This window comes from Bidens hawaiensis, unplaced genomic scaffold (assembly GCF_021521415.1).
Source record: "Bidens hawaiensis isolate Kalapana, Puna unplaced genomic scaffold, B.hawaiensis_p1.1 tig00042395_1, whole genome shotgun sequence".
NCBI lineage: Eukaryota > Viridiplantae > Streptophyta > Magnoliopsida > Asterales > Asteraceae > Bidens > Bidens hawaiensis.
The window spans coordinates 116,903-133,972 of NW_027497510.1; the positions used below are offsets into that span (position 1 = coordinate 116,903).

Below are 17,070 nucleotides of genomic sequence, written 5' to 3' on the forward strand. Positions count from 1 at the left end.
ATTAATACCCTTTTATATATATACCAAATATAATTAATAATTAAAATCTAGAATCCAACGATAAACCCGACTCCGGTTAGGTGACCTTTTTCCCATTGTCGGTTTATCAAGGTAGTTATTCATAACAATTGCAAACCCTTTTGCAACTTCTAGAGTTTATGGGACCGGTTCGAAATCATATTTCGTGTCGGCATGTTTATCCCATCAACACCTATTAGACCCCATGCTTGGGTGACCCTCTTCACATGGTTCTAATTTAAGTCGTCCTACTTGTATCAACTTGTAATATTAATATACAAACGGTTAGGTGACCTTTTTCCCATTTATATGCCAATATTACCTCAACATATTAATTTACTCTACGCGGTTAGGTGACCTTTTTCCCACTAAGAGATTACTAATATGTTAAGCGTTATACAAAAGGATGGTGTTTAACTTATTATCCTTAATTTTAAAAGGGATTTTTAGTTTTAATAATTCTAGTTGTAAAACTTTAAATCATGTTCTAACATGCATTTAGTAACATGATATTTTGAAACCAATTTCAAAATTCTAATTTATAATAAAACCATTTTATTATGGGCGTGAGACGGCTAGTTAATAAATCCATTTTATTAAACTATGTGTCACGTAATTACCGATAATTATTAGAACCCGTTTTATGCTTTGTTAATTAATTCTATGTGACGAAGTTGATATCCTAATATCTAACAACCACACAATCAAACAATCAATTAATTAACAAGCATACACAATTATACTAGACACGAGCCACTAAATTAGACCACACTTGTTAGCCGAAACAAGTGTGTGTCTTAGGTCCAATCCTAAGGGACACATGACACATGGATGTTGTAGCTCCCACTCGATCCCGCATCCAAATGCTTCGAGCATCTTCTTCAACCCCGTTGTGATCCATTGGGCTTGAACTTGGGCCTTAGCTTCCATAAGCTTCCATTTGGGCTCAATTGGTGGGCTTAGGTCCTTTTGGGTTTGAATCCCTTTAATGGGCTTGTGAGACCCATTATCACCATACCCGGCCCAATTAGGCCCAAACTTCCAATTTTGCAATCTTCTTTATTTTACAAAATAAATGTCCTAATACATTTTTCTATAAAATAAAGATAATACAAATAACCTATTTATTACATACCCATATGAATAAATAATTACAAAATTACAAAATTGCCCCTAATTAATTATTACAAACCGAAACTTGAATAATTAATTACAATCACAACATCAACCACAAACAAACATCCACTTGGTCTACGGCTCGGTCTAGTATTTAACAAACATAACCCTTTATGTCTTAGGAACCCGTTCCAAAACCCCTTGACTTTATCGGACCTAGCCCAACCCATTTGGGCTTGACCCAATAACTAGATTATGGGCTTCGGCCCACATGTGCACAACACATGGGCTTCGGCCCAATTAAAAACCTCATGGGCTCGGCCCATTTAACCAAAAATGGGCTTCGGCCCATATAGCCTTTTCCCTTTTATGTCCGGTTAGCCCAATAACCATATCCAAGTGGGCTTCGGCCCAAATCACCCGATTTGGGCTTCGGCCCATATACTCGGTTTTTTTTTTTTTTTTTTTTTTTTTGAACAAAGCCAAAAACAATAACAAGATTAAATACAAAAAAAATCATGCATGTTAATTTTTTGTATAAAATCTTTCTAGGGGAAAAATATAAAACCGAGAACCCGAAGCTTAGTTTCCCGTATCCCGGCTCTTGATGCCATTTGTTGGGTTTCTATGGAATTTACAAGCTTAGTTAACCATTTAACTAATCACAATTAAGGCGGAAGCGTGATATTTACAAACTAAACATATCTATCCATATGTTTATATATGTATATCTTACAAGTTTATATAAGATATGTTCATGAACAACCTAGTTCATTCAAGTATTAAGATTACCAATAATCTATTTATTAGAAACCCGAAGCAAGGATCAAATGATACGGAAAAGCTAAACTATCAAGCTAGTAAATACTTACATTCTTAACCCTTTAAGAGTTTAGTAGATGGTTGAAGAAGATGATGATGTGAATGCTAGACTTTCAAAGGAAAACCCTCAAACGGAATATACCCCGAGTCTCCAACACACACCGAGCTATGCTAGGAAGCTTGAACACGAAAAACCCGAGACCCGAGCCTTTCTTTTTCCTTTTTGCCGTGAACAAGAAAGAAAGAAAGAAAGGAAGAGTTGTGTCTTGTTTTTTTTATTTTGGTTACTTGAAAGTTGTATATATTATTGATCATGACCTCTTTCTCATCATCACACACCATCATACCAACATGGTGTGTTAGGTTCTTAGATAAGTAAAACACTCAACCTTATGACAAGAAAAATGACCAAGACATGGGGTGTGGGGCCCACCCAAAACCGGCCCCAATAATGTTTTTTTTTTTTTTTTTTTTTTTATTTTATTTTTTATAAAATATATAAACACCCCATCTTTTATAAACCATTTTATAAAAGAATACATAGTTAAATAATTATTCCAATAATAATTATTTGAATAAATAAATTAACCAATTAATTTATTTAACACTTTCAAGTAAATATTCAGAAACCCGATTTTCTGAATGTATCGTGTTCTGTATTTGTTTTATAGATCTTATCTTAACAAATATATAATTGGTGTGTGTCTAACTCGTTATTGGGTATGACCCGACTTGGATCAAACACGGCTAGCCACATTAACCTAATTATGTGTCTCGGGCATACGGTATTCCAACTTTCTTCATAAGTTAAACAAGCATCACACTTCCCAATCCAAGTTCGCTTTCAACCTTCTATGCTTCACCTAGAAGAACGAAGTTGCCTTTATGTCATCCTCCACTTTGTCTACCGAGACTAGTATGCTTTTTAAAGATCTTATTGTTTCGATTCCTCCAAATCAACCATAACGTGACTAAAGAAATAGCTTGGATGGTTAGACATTCCTCCTTACAACTCTTTGTGTTTATAAGGAAATTCCAACATCTCATCAACCGAATTAAAGCCCGATGAGACCGGTAATTTAACATCTCGTCAGTATCGAACTTAACCAATTTATCCCAATATAGGACATTAAATTTATATCTACATCTAATCCAACTCCAAATGAACAAATCCTCCTTTTTTTCGTCTTTACCAACTTCTGAATAGGCATAGATTTCTCTTTAAAAAAGTATTAGTATTATTTGCATTTAATATGTGAAATAGAAAAAAAAAAGTAAAAATAAAAGAAAATTAATTAACAGGCGTTCCTACTTTCCTTATACAGCACGTAGCTGAAAGGTGCTGGAGAGGTACGGTGAATCATGGGTGCACCACAAAGGCACAAACAAGTGGATAAAAGGGATTCTTTTTGTTTTGCGTAATTTTTTAAATTATATTGTTATAAAACTTTTGGCAAAAAGCCTATATTTTCTTTAACTTTAATTCAAACAATGCATTGTTACAAGTCCCGAGTAATAATCCTTATAACACGTAATGGTTACACATGATATTTGCGGATGACAAGAATTGAGTATAAGGAATCTTTTGGTCTCTTAAATCTAACTATACTATTAAAGCAAGATTATTTTTCCACATGATATAATTATAGGGTTTCTACATAGGATGTCACGTAGATGTCATGTGAACAGTTTCCTATTTTATCAATTCAATCAATTATGTTATATTTTGAAATCTCAATGAATAAATTATAGAAATATTCTATATATATATATATGTATTGGTTTATTTCAGAAGTATTTTTACAGCGAGAAGTGCGAGAAGTAATATCATCCAATCACATATGTTCTTTATATTTATCTTTAATTTATTTATAAGGGCATGATTGTAATCTAACAAAATCTTATTTTTGGTAAGTAATAATTACAGGAGTTTCAAATCTTATTATTTGTTTTTATATGTTTATTAAAAAAAAACCCTGTTCGCATCATCATCGACCTTCGACCCAGTTTCAAAATCTTAGATTTCAAGCATCACCATGGCTAATAATATCCAGTAGCATATTAGTATTGATTCAAAAATGGCTAATTCGATACTAACATTCAGCAAAAGTCATTTTACCCTATTTCGATTCTACCTGATTTTGCTTAATTAGTCTGCCCTAATTTTCTCAGCAGGATGATGCATCAAACCAACCTCACCAGAATCAGGTTTTAATCAATTCGATTATATCAATTTCAATTTTATATTTTTTTCGTTTTCTCCCAATCGATTTATTATATTATGATATGAACTTGGTCAAACTGTTTTTGCTCTGTTTTACTATAACATTTTGGATATTTTTTTTTTTTTGCTCTGTATTAGTATATCAATTATTAGTCATTTAATGTAATTCTATTTACTCTTTTTGATGTCTATTGAATTCCAATCAGTTAAGTATCATAGCATATAATAGATTTATTTATTTTTATCAAAAGCTCAAATTCATTAAAATCTGGATGTTTATCTGGTAAAAAACAATCACAACTTCATTATAAAATTCTTGAAAAAAAGGTAGCAGCTACATGTATGTATGTAGGTACGTTTGTGTGTATGTAATCATGTACGTATTTTATATGTATGTATGTATGTATGTATGCACATATGTTTGTTCGAATGTTTGTATGTAGGTACGTTTGTGTGTATGTACATAAGTACGTACATAATACATCCACATGGTTCGTATGTATGTAGTAATGTATGAACGTATGTACGCACAAATGTTTTTATTTACGTACGCCATGCTAACTTGCTGTTTGGAAGGTCAGTTTCACAATCTTATTAAATTCTCGTTTTATTAGGTTAATATTCAATGAGAGTTTGTTATATTAAAAAAAAACATGTAACTAGTTTCTTTAGTGTTATGTTTATAATCCAACTTGCCGTGTTGGTAATTATATTATTTGATGTACACACTTTTTTTAAAATTTGTGTCGTTCGTTTGCTAATCTAAACAATTTTGTGTTAATGTTGATAATCATCTTGTTAATGTATGCAGGTATGTTTTTGAATTTAATTCTTTATGCTCACCCAAAACTAAAACTGTAGAATTGTGTTGGTATGTGCTGGTGAGATTATTATCATCATCATCATCATCATCATCATCATCATCATCATTATTATTATTATTATTATTATTATTATTATTATTATTATTATTATTATTATTATTATTATTTGCATTATGTATTGTTGTGTAACACTGGTAGACTGCAGTGTATAATTCAGTCCAATAACAGCCACTAGTAAGTTATTAGTTTTTTGTGACACACTTGCTTGTGTAGGGTCACTTTTTAATAAACAGTTAAATGTCTTGCATTATTTTCTAGCCATTATGATGCTATATACATAATACAGTGCCTACAAAATCCAACATCAATTGTTTTTATATTTTGTATGTCTTTTCTATTTATAGCTAAAGGGTGAGCTAAAAATAATAAACACATGAGGGATTGTGCTCATATATGGTTTGAAACATATTAATCAAACAAGAGACATTTGAAGCAAGTAGGTATGATTTGATTGAAGAATTCAACTTAGGTGACAATGACATGCTTGCTATCAGGAAACACTGGTTCACAATTACTTTAGATACTTGCCCATGTGTTCTTTGATGAAAACTACATCCAGATGTGAGGGCTCGAAGTCACTCTTCAAAGTATATCCCTGTGACGGCGATGAAGCCGGAGATTCTTATGAAATCTTAGAATCCGATTCGAATTCTGATTTATAAATGTGTGTTGCTTGATTTATATTATCTTTGAATTAGTTACGCTGTGTTTTTAACAATGGTTCTTTGTTTTGTATAATGGTTTTCATAATAGAATTATCCATATATTTGTTTAAACATTTGCACACAATAATAAATCAAATTTATGTTTTTTGAAAACAAATTATTTATGCCTCGTGTAAGTTGTTTTTATGTAGATAGGTAGGTATGTATATGTGTATATAGGTACGCAGGTACATGTGCACGTACAGATATCAATATATATATATGTAGGTAGGTAGGTACGTGCGTGCGTGCGTATGTATATACGTGTAACAAATTGTTTATGCCTTGTAAGTATGTACCTAGGTACACATTTATTTGTGTAGGTAGGTACATATGTAGGCACACATTTATTTGAGAACGAAATAAATGAAGCATACATTTGTTTTTTCCGTTCGCTTGAAACCCTTCATTACTTTAAGAAACAAATATTTGGAACTTATTTTCAAAGACATATACAATGGTACCAAATGTGAACATTTATTGACTAATCATCGGTCATGACTCATGACTTCATATCAAACTTAGATCACTTTCTTTTAAGAGACACCTACACAAAGTAAGCCTACAAAACTTAGATCACATTTTGTTAACAAACACCCACACAAAGCAAGCCTACATGTAAACACACATCAAATACACTGTTAATATAAAAAAAGTAGATAAAATACATTTATTTCACAATCAAAATTAAAACCATTTTCATTAAAACTTATAAAAGTTGCCAACCACATAAGTAATTCATACACGCCTAACCTGCATTCGTGTAGGCAAAATATAAACAAAAGGGACCATCAACAACTAAACAGTTTAACTAAACAAAATGACCTCTAAACGACTAGAAAACATAATGCCATTTAAAATAACTATTAGCCTGCTTAAACCAAATCATCATTCTATCATGAGCGCTTCCATAGTAACTAAATTTATGGTGTTTATTTCAGCAAACAGAATCTTTGCTATGAACTTAGTCCTGAAATTGACTTAACACCTTTTCCTGCTTCACCGACTCCTCCCATAGACCACAACCATAATTCTGGAAGTATTGTATTTCTTCAAATACTTTCTGCATCATACCAACACATAATAAATAACAATGACAACCTATATAGGTATACGTTTACACATGAGATGTAATAACGCATTTATCACATGTACTAAATACCTTCACACAATGAACTTAGTGTTTGACATTCTGAAGGAATTGATTAGTAGCTATGAACTGCAAATAGATTTAAAGGATCCAGAATTAAAAAAAAATCCTACTGCAAACATTAAACCATACAAAATGACTTCTACTGTAGCATAACTATCTTCTACACTATTAAATTGTTAATTAAAAAAGTCTATACACTACACAACAAATATACCATATAATATTACTACCAACCTACTATATGTAACACCTACACTATTACATATATCAATGAACAAGACAACACCATTGTCTTCCTACACAAAAGCTTCATGTACTACCCAAAAACAATAATATAACTCTTACAAAACCAAACCTACACAATAATTATTATATAATACACAATAACATCACATCCAAAACAACCTTTGTATAAATTAAAATATGAGATCCTACAACAAACCAACCATAAAACTTGCATCATACACAGCAGGCATTACAAATCTAGCTGGTTGTTTTACATGTATGCATCCTAATTCACCATGATATTAGTATATGTCAAATTATATAAAAAACAAAAAAAATCAACTTACACAAATTAAATAGTGTAGTAAAATGTTGTACCATATGAAATCATATATTAATGTAAATATAAACTCGTTTTTGGCAACAACAACAAACACACACACACGCACGAAAAAAAATCTAATTTTTGTCGAACCTTCTTTATCTTCTTGATCAACACAATGACAAAATGTCAAATATAGGTACATAAATGTAACAACCATGATGATGTTACAAATTGATTCTAGAAAAAGTTCAAAAGAAGGAAACTAACCTTGATTCAATTGAAAGCTTGTGAGTCGGTAACCTAGAAAAATCCCCAATTTTGCTTGACACAAAAATGACGGTGTTTCCGAGTCCTTCTCTATATCCTAGTGCACAGAATAATCTCTTAAAGATGGAAGATTATGTGAATCACATATTCTGGGAAGATGATCCCATGATATTCAGGAGTAAAAAGGGGAAAATGATAAGGAGATGTACGGTTGAATTGATTGGGCTACCACACGCAAATGACAAATCTATCCTTTTTACTAGATACAAAGGTCTTACTTATTACAATTAAGCCATTTTCATTCTACACCATTGATTACACATAATCAATGGTCTAGATCTACTTCTCGCACTTCTCGCATGATTCATCCCCTATATATATATATATATAGGGTTTGGATTCAATACAAATGAATTAACATGCTAATTGTGAGAATCAAGTAGAGTTTATATATACAAGTAGAGTAATTTTGTAATTCCATCATAGAGTAATTACTCTATGATGGAATTACAAAATTACTCTACTTGTATATATAATTACTTTACTTGATTCTCACAATTAACACGTTAATTTCATTTATATGTTATTACTCTATGATATAATTACAAAATTACTCTACTTATATATATAATTACTCTACTTGAATCTCACAATTAGCACGTTAATTTTATTTATATGTTAACCTTCCCCTATATGTATATATATATATATACAATTTTGTTAAATATCATATTAGATTACTAGTATGTTATAAGTCAACCTTTGAATATATTTAACTATAACTATGTTAACATTTCTTCTTATCACACGGGTCACTGTCCAATGTTATATTTAAAGAGGTTTTTAAAGATTTATGAATTGTAAAATTTTGTTTATCATAATTATATCTTATTAATCCATAAGGTATGTTATTATGTATATTATTAAATTTAACTTTTTTGTCATATTTTTTAACCACCCGTGTATTACACGGGCTTCATCCTAGTTTTATCATAAGTGAAAATATTGTTTTTACTTTTTAGCCTACCACCATTTTTTAAAGGGAAGCTTTATTAACACTAACACACCCCAACTGGCTGAGCAACAACTAAACAATTAAAACATATTATGCAAAATTAAATTTACACCAATCTAACCAAGTAAAGATATTAGAGTTAGATCTATTGAAAAACCACAAGGTTATGTTTTATGGAATTCTAAACTCTAATCACAGTGGGCTAGTGAATTTGGCAGGGCCGTCTCCGAGAATCGCTAAAAAATTTTGAGCCGAATGCGAATATAAATTCAGGCCTTATGTAAAATATAAATTAAAAAAAGGTAATCAAGCATTGTATATGATTTGGATTTTGGGCATGACTTGTTAGGTATTTCGTAAACAAAACTTTTGATTGTGCTTAATACAATATTTTTTTATAAATATATAAATATATAACTTTTTTTAAAAATTTTCGGGTCTCTAGGATGATTGGGCATAAGACAGTCGACCTCTGTCTCCCCATCCCAGATTACCCTGAAATCTGGAAGGGTTTGAGTGACTAGCATTTCTCAAACACGGTGGCAAATGGATACTTTTTTACTTCATACAAGTTATATAAATAAGTTTTTCATTTTCACCATTTTGGTGAAAGAAAAAGCCTAATATCTCAATCCACGTAACCTTTGTTACCACCCTTTTTTATAGTATCATCCAACTCCATGACCAATGCCACGTTGGCAACCCCCAGAAAAATGATTGCATGCTCCGCACGAAACGCCCCTGACCCCTGCTCCCATAATATTACACCATCTCAACCACTACCGTCCGTCCACGTGTCCAAATAGTCGCTGCTCCACTGAGAGTGTAATGTACGCACAACTTCCTCCTTAGCTAGTAGCTTTCAGTATAAGAAGAAGAAGAAAATTAACATCTGAAATTGTTGAATCGCTAACGACGCCGTTTCACTGAATTGCAGGTATGATTGATGCATAGTGCCTTTGTTTATCTGTACGTAATTTATTATTTATCACATTATTCTCTGTCTGTTTGTATTTTGATGATGATGATGATGATAGGAGCTAGAGTAACAGTTTGAGCGGTTGTTGTTTGAGAGTAATCGAATAGAGTAACGGAATCACACTTGTAGCTTGTTAGAACTTGAGGTTACGTGTTGTGATGGTGAAATTGAAGTCGAATAGGAGGTTTTTATTTTAGGTTTTGTGTTGTAGGTGCAACGATCGTTCGATTGAGGCGAATCGTGAGATGGAAACGTCTGGTACTGTTACATCCATGAACGTTTTAGCTTATTATTATTATTATTATTATTATTATTATTATTATTATTATTATTATTCTCTTGTGTTATGGTTTATGATATTGTGTAATACTAGTTTACGTGTTACTTTTTTAGCTGATTGAGTTTATGGAGAATGGCTATTTTGTGTAGTAGGTGTTTGGTTTAATTATGGAGGCTGGGATGATTTGGGCAAGGTTGAACTGTTTTAAGGTGGTAAGGTTTGGGTTTTTTCAGTAGAGACTCAAGTTTGAATACTTGTGTTACTTTGGGTGGATATTGGTAACAAAGAATTTGAGCTAGGCCTTGTGAGGTTGTTAGTTTAGATCCCGAGCACACTCAGGTTTTTGTCCAACCATGTGTTACATCAGAGAATTCTGCTCAAGTGACAGCCGACGGTATGGTTTCCTGGGAGAACGGCCAAGCCAAACTCTGAAGCCAGCGTGGGCGTGGTTAAGATAACATAGTCTGGCAAGAGTGGGGCAACGAGGCTCTTCAAATTGAAGAGTGTGGGGGCCTAAGCACAAAAAAGAAAGTCGTTGAAAAAACAAACTAATTTTAGCTCGTTTGTTGGATTTCTTGGGGAACAAGTTGTTGACACTGTTTTGTGATTGTATATAGATCTCTTGTGCGTGTAATTCCTTGTCATGAGTGGTGAGAGGCATAAAGCAATTAAAATCCTGGTAGTAGCTCATGAATATTGGTTTCTTGTTGGAATCGAACCATGTCAAATCCTTGTGTTCTCGTGTTTGTTTAATTTTTTGTGTGTTTGTTTATACCCTAAAGGTAGGTTTATACCCTAGAAGTAAAAAAGCATCAGACTAGTCATTTTTCAGGGTATGACATTGTTTTGTTCAAGACTGTCTTACATCTTTCACTATGAGGCATGTTAATAAATTCGGGTACTAATTAAAATAGACTTGGAAAAAGCAGGTACACGCGTGTGGGACGGTCATTTTATCAGTTATTCATAGATTCATGTTATTATTTAGGGCCTATCCTTTCAACAGTTGTTTTGATTAAGGATTTCTTGTAATCTTTTGTTTTAATGTACATGTTTATTTCTGAACAGCTAAATGTAGAAGGAGTACGAACAACAATAAGAAAAAATCATCTAAAACATGCTTGTTTGATGATAAGAAGCACAAGAAAGTTGATACCAGTCGCGGTCCATTTGCTCTTAGAGATTGTGTGACTGAGCTTGATTCTTCTAACTATGGTTCTGTAACAAAAGAGATAGAGGAACTTTTAACAATTAGGAAGATGTCTTCTTTAAGTAGACTTCCCTTACTTGGAGGAGGTTTAGTGAATAATCCTACCAAGCAGTTTCCAGAGGCGCCACTTTTGGTAAGTTCACTTTTCTTGTGATTCAGTTTAGATCATCAAGGCATTTAGTATATTAATGTGGCTTGTGCATTTCTGTTGTGTCTTTTTTGGACTAGCTGTATACAATTGATGTTTTTTTCTTGGTTTGTGATTTATTTGGGATGAATGAGCATGAAGGTACACAACAAGGAAAGGAGGAAGTCCTCTAGTGATAAATGCAAATCCTTAGCACAACTTTATGCATATAAGAACGAATCTGATATGATCGTCAAGTCTCCATCCATAAGTGTTTGGTGTGTATTCTCTCATCTATAGTTTTCAAGTTATGAACAGTTTAGTTTTCAAGTTTTGTCGATTGGTCACAAAGTTTTCAAGTTTTATGGATTGGCCACAAACTATAGATAATATACGACTTTAACTCATTTAATTTTCTAAAAGTAGAACCACTATGTCAACATGTTGGCACTTGACAGTTGATTATTACTATCTATTAGTCTTCAAGGACACATTTAGCAATAATATAATTCTGCATGTTTAAAACATGATTATACTGCTGGAAAAGTTTCCACTTATGAAGTTGTTACGGTTTCCATGTGATTTTGAGAACATGTGTCTTACTTTATTTGAACAGAAGGAAATTATAGACAATTATAGATATTTATACTTGCAGAAAAGAAATGAAACAATTAAGTTGGACGCCATTTTTTGTTGTCCAACAGTTTGTCGATAATATGCATGTTCCATTTAAAATCCAACTAGAATCTATGTTTCTTTTATATTACTTATTTATATTTCATTGGCATGCAGGGGAGTGATACAACAACTGCTTCTGAGCCCAATGTTGAAAAAGACAAAAGCAGAGAAGATGCTGAGGTGGAGGATGTTATGGAGGGTGCAGATAAGAGTGACATAGAAGATGGTGATTGGGAGGGTGAAGATGAAAATAACACAAAACATGTTCATGTGGAGGTTGAAAAGAAGCATGATAAGGGTGTGTATGTTGGTGTTGAAGAGGATGAAAGTGATTCACAATCTGACATTGATCTTTATGGGGAAGCTGATATATGGAATGAAATGAGCATTGGATTAGAGTCAACAACGGTAATTAATCACGCATTATATGTTTATCATCATCATGCTCATGCATCATCATCATCTCAAACTTCATTTTCTATCTTTGTCAGGAACTACATCATTCACCCGATCAAAAGTCAAGTGAAGATAGACAAGATTGTGATCACTCTTATATCTTAAAAGATGATATTGGTTATGTGTGCCGAGTTTGTGGAATTGTCCAAAGACCTATTGATTCCATAATTGAGTTCCAGCGTCCCAAGGTTAACTTTTCATCATACAAGTGTTCCAAAAACATGTTTTATTTCGTAGCTTAACTAATAACATCATTTATTACCGTTTCTATTCAGACCTCAAAGAGCATAAGAACGTATTATTATGAAGGCCAAAACAATAACTCAGGAGATGCTAGTCTTGATGGTGTGACGTTAACAGAAACCGATTTCAATGCACATGAATTAACTGTTCATCCGAGGCACAAAAAGCAAATGAAACCACATCAAGTTGAAGTCTTCAACTTTCTCCTCAGCAACCTGGTGTCAGATAACCCAGGTGGTTGCATCTGTGCTCATGCTCCGGGATCTGGCAAAACATTTCTACTAATCAGCTTTATTCAGAGCTTCATGGCTAAATATCCAGACGCCAGACCGTTGGTTGTCCTCCCCAGGGGCATTTTGGGAACCTGGAAAAAAGAATTCATCAGGTGGCAAGTTGAAGGCATGTTGTTGTTGGATATGTACTCTGCAAAAGCTGATGGCAGAGCGCAACAGTTAGAAGTTCTTAAACAATGGGCGAACAAAAGAAGCATTTTGTTTCTTGGATACCAACAGTTTTCATCCATAGTCTGTGACACTGATACAAGCCCCGTATCGGTAAACTGTCAAGAAATACTGTTGACCCGCCCGTCACTTATAATACTAGACGAAGGCCACACGCCAAGAAACAAAGACACAAACATCTCCACTGCTCTCGACAAGGTTCGAACCCCTATGAAAGTAGTCCTTTCAGGCACCTTGTACCAAAACCACGTGACCGAGGTTTTCAACATTCTGAACCTCGTCCACCCGAAGTTTTTGAAAATGGAAAAATCAAAAGCCATAAAAAGGCGTATTATGAGTAGGGTAGAGTTCAAAAGTCACATAAAGAAGGGTACCGATAACGAGTTCTATGAGTTGGTGGAACATACTCTGGTTAAAGATAATAACTTTAAAAGGAAGGTGTCGATCATAGAAGATCTGCGTGAGATGACAGGCCGGGTTCTTCATTATTACAAAGGAGACCTGCTGGATGAGTTACCGGGCCTTGTTGACTTTTCAGTCTTTCTGAAACTCACCCCGAACCAAAAACGTGAGGTTGCAGAGTTGAAGAAAAGAGCCCGGAACAACCTGTTTAAGGTAATCTGTGACGGGAGTGCAATCTATGTGCACCCAGGGCTTAAGTATGTGTCAAAGAATACGGGTAGTTCTAAAGATGATCAAATCGATGAGCTACTAGAGAAAGTAGACGGGATTGAAGGTGTGAAAGCTAAGTTTTTTATAAACATGATTCGTCTGTGTGTGTGTGCGGGTGAAAAGCTTTTAGTGTTCAGTCAGTATTTGCTGCCCCTAAAGTTCTTGGTCAGACTGACCGTTAAGACCATGGGTTGGAGTGTTGGCAAACAGATCTTCATGATTACCGGGGACCACGACAACGATGAACGTGAGCTAGCAATGGACCGGTTCAACAACTCATCTGAATCACGGGTCTTTTTTGGATCCATAAAAGCTTGTGGTGAAGGTATATCACTTGTTGGAGCATCTAGAATTATAATATTGGATGTGCATTTAAACCCCTCGGTTACCCGTCAAGCGATAGGGCGGGCTTTTCGACCCGGTCAAACCAAAAAGGTCTACACTTACAGACTAATTGCTGATGAGTCACCCGAACAAGAAGACCATGCCACTTGCTTCAGGAAAGAGTCTATTGCTAAGATGTGGTTTGAATGGAATGAGTTCTGTGGTCATCTTAATTTTGAGATGGAAACTATTAGTGTTGAAGATTGTGGTGATCGGTTTCTGGAAACCTCGTGGTTGAATGAAGATGTAACCGTTCTCTCAAAAAGGTTAGTTGCGTTTTCTTCTTTTTTTTAAACATTAAGCTTTGGCATTGATTTGGTATGTTTTCGTGTCACTTTGCAGATGATCGCGAGCAAACGAAGTGGGTGATTGATGTTGTTGGTTGTTAGTTGATTTTTAAACTTCTAGCTGCTTGATAATAATGGGTGGGATAACATTAACCATATGATTAAGGAGAATCATTTCCATTAGAATTGGCTCTGGGCCTTTTCTTTACAAGTTTAGAATTGATCTGCATGCAACCTGTGTAATTGAACTCCCTTCCATGTTCTTGGGATGGGGGTGTCATCGAGCCTTTCGAGCCGATATTCACCTGGTTCGGAATCTCGTTGTTTACGCAGTATGTAGTCTCCAACATTGAAGCTGCAGTTTCATTCGTGTTTTCCCCAACTGGGGTTCTACACGCATTAGCCTGCTCAGCGTTCATTACGCCACGAGGTGCGTGAGTTTCCCATCTCTGACAAATGCTTTGACGATGTCCTTCAAGTCTAAGCATTCATCGGTGGTGTGGCCTCTTGTCCTGTGGAAGTCACAGAATTTGCTTTGATCAGCGTTTGGACGCTGTCAGATAATTGGAGCCTCTGGCCATGGGAGCCTCTCGGTGGCGAATATCTTGGTGACGCTTTTGGTGAGTGGCGTCCATCTGGAGTTCCGGTTCGACGACTGCATGTTATCCTTTCCGCCTAACCGAGGGCGAGAGCTGGATGAGGTGTCAAAGTTTACCCTTGACTGCCAAATGCCTAGCTTCCTTTTTGTTTAGTCGGGCGGTGAGGACGTTGTTTTCTCTTGTTTTCTGGGTGTAGAGGTTTGTGCTCTGGGGAAGATCTCTACCCAGTTGCTTTTCCGTTTCCGCGAAGCGTTTAGCTGCTGTCATGATGGCATCCCACGTGGATGGCATGCCGTCTTTACCCGTTAAGGTGCGGATGAGCTCTGGGTCCTTCGCGCCCTGGATGAAAGCAGCGCGAACAAGATCTTCGGTAATAGTGCCTAGACTTAGCTTCTTTGAATTGAAGCGCGTGATGAAGTCTAGTAAAGACTCATCTTCCTCTCGGATGCAGTTAAGGATCGTCCATTGCTCTTCGGTATACTTTCTTTGTTGACTGAAGTGTTGGCTGAACTTCTGCTGGAAGTCCGCCCAATCGTAGATGTGGTGGACCGGTAGACGGTCAAACCACGCTCTGGCTGCTCCAACCAGCGTCATCTGGAACATATAACACCACGTGGGTTCCGTCCAATTGCTGACGGTTGCCCCGCTATGAATTTGTTCAAATGATCATCTGGGTCGGATATACCATCATAAGTGCCGATGTTGGACATCTGTTTGGCACTTCTCGGGGCGATTGCTTCCGCAATGTCCTTTGCAAACTTGGACGTTCCCGCATTTGCAGCAGTTGGTCTAAAGGTTTTGGAAAAGTCACGTGGGTTTCCCCCGCGTTCCTTGGTTTGAAGGTTTCTTCGAAATTCCTTCTCGGTTGGAAGTCCGTTTCCTTACGCTTCTCTTTCGCCCTATGGCGAGGGTTTGCGTCGGTGTCGGATTCCTCCCGATCATCGTCCGAGTACTCGCACTCACTGCTCATGTTGAGCTGTTGTCGAGTGCTTCCAAATTCGTCAGCCTGTTGGATGGAACGTAAGCGTTCGTCCAACTCAGCTTGGAATTCCTTCTGACGTGCTTCCGCCCACGCTTTAACTTGTTCAAGTGTTTGGCGGGGGAGCCTCGTCTGTTGTCTTTCCACCTGGGTATCAATGAATCTCAGGGGATGATTGTTTACTGCACTTGCCTCGGCTTGGGTAACCGGGGTAGTGTTCGTAAAATTAACTGCACTTGCCCCGGCTTGAGTAACCGGGGTAGTGTTCGTAAAATTTGTGTACTCGACGGTGTTCCTCCCAGTAGTTGGGGTTGTGATTACCGGGGTTTCTTGGTCACTCGCTGGCCTCAGGACCGGAGTAACGTTAACCATCTTTCCAGAAGTTTTGAAAAACTGAAAAAGAATTAGTTCTAGCTTTTATGCACGGATGGCGCCAATGAAGAAACACTAAGTGACCCCGGCAGATTACGGATAATCTGGGGGTTAAATAGATGTTTCCCACGAGGGTTAAGTCCGGCAAAGATGGTTGTTCTTCTGATGACCTGCAAAACAGACACCGTGAGCTCGTCACTGAGAAGGGGGGGTACCTCCTTGTGACCACCCTCCGGCGTGAGAATCAGACTAGATTGCTCTTGAATATAAGTGTATATTAAGAGAAATGACTAGAGCAGATATCAGATAATATATGAAGATATAAGATGATAATAAGATGATGATATCGTTCCAAGGTGTTGGAGTATTTATAGCCGAAGATAGGTGTCCAAGAAGGTACAGCCGGCTGTATAATATTCCTTTTCTACCAACTGTGGGCTACGCACGTGCCGTGCTGGTGGTTGGTAGGCAGCGGCTGATAGTGACATGGCCGGCTGTGTACTATTCCTTTTCCACCAACTGCAGGCTATGTACGTGCCACGACAAGGGTTGGTGAGTAGGCAGCGGCTGATAGTGACATTAAGTACTAG

At 35.8% G+C, this 17,070-nt stretch overlaps 1 protein-coding gene across 1 annotated transcript; it reads left to right on the plus strand.

Moving 5' to 3' along the window:
• The first annotated feature begins 7,804 nt into the window (after positions 1-7,804).
• On the plus strand, positions 7,805-14,544 carry LOC143593601 (protein CHROMATIN REMODELING 35-like). Its single transcript, XM_077073185.1, has 5 exons — positions 7,805-8,009; positions 11,081-11,355; positions 12,142-12,435; positions 12,519-12,671; positions 12,759-14,544. Exons 1-5 carry the CDS (start codon positions 7,805-7,807, stop codon positions 14,535-14,537), a joined length of 2,706 nt encoding a protein of 901 aa, XP_076929300.1. The 3' UTR covers positions 14,538-14,544.
• Positions 14,545-17,070: the final 2,526 nt, after the last annotated feature.

Bases quoted from the DNA above. Each gene is read 5' to 3' on its own strand.
- LOC143593601 (XM_077073185.1), top strand. From the start codon at position 7,805: ATGACGGTGTTTCCGAGTCCTTCTCTATATCCTAGTGCACAGAATAAT. The intron at 12,436-12,518 runs GTAATTAATCAC...TATCTTTGTCAG, and splicing joins TTGGATTAGAGTCAACAACG to GAACTACATCATTCACCCGA. The intron at 12,672-12,758 runs GTTAACTTTTCA...GTTTCTATTCAG, and splicing joins TTGAGTTCCAGCGTCCCAAG to ACCTCAAAGAGCATAAGAAC.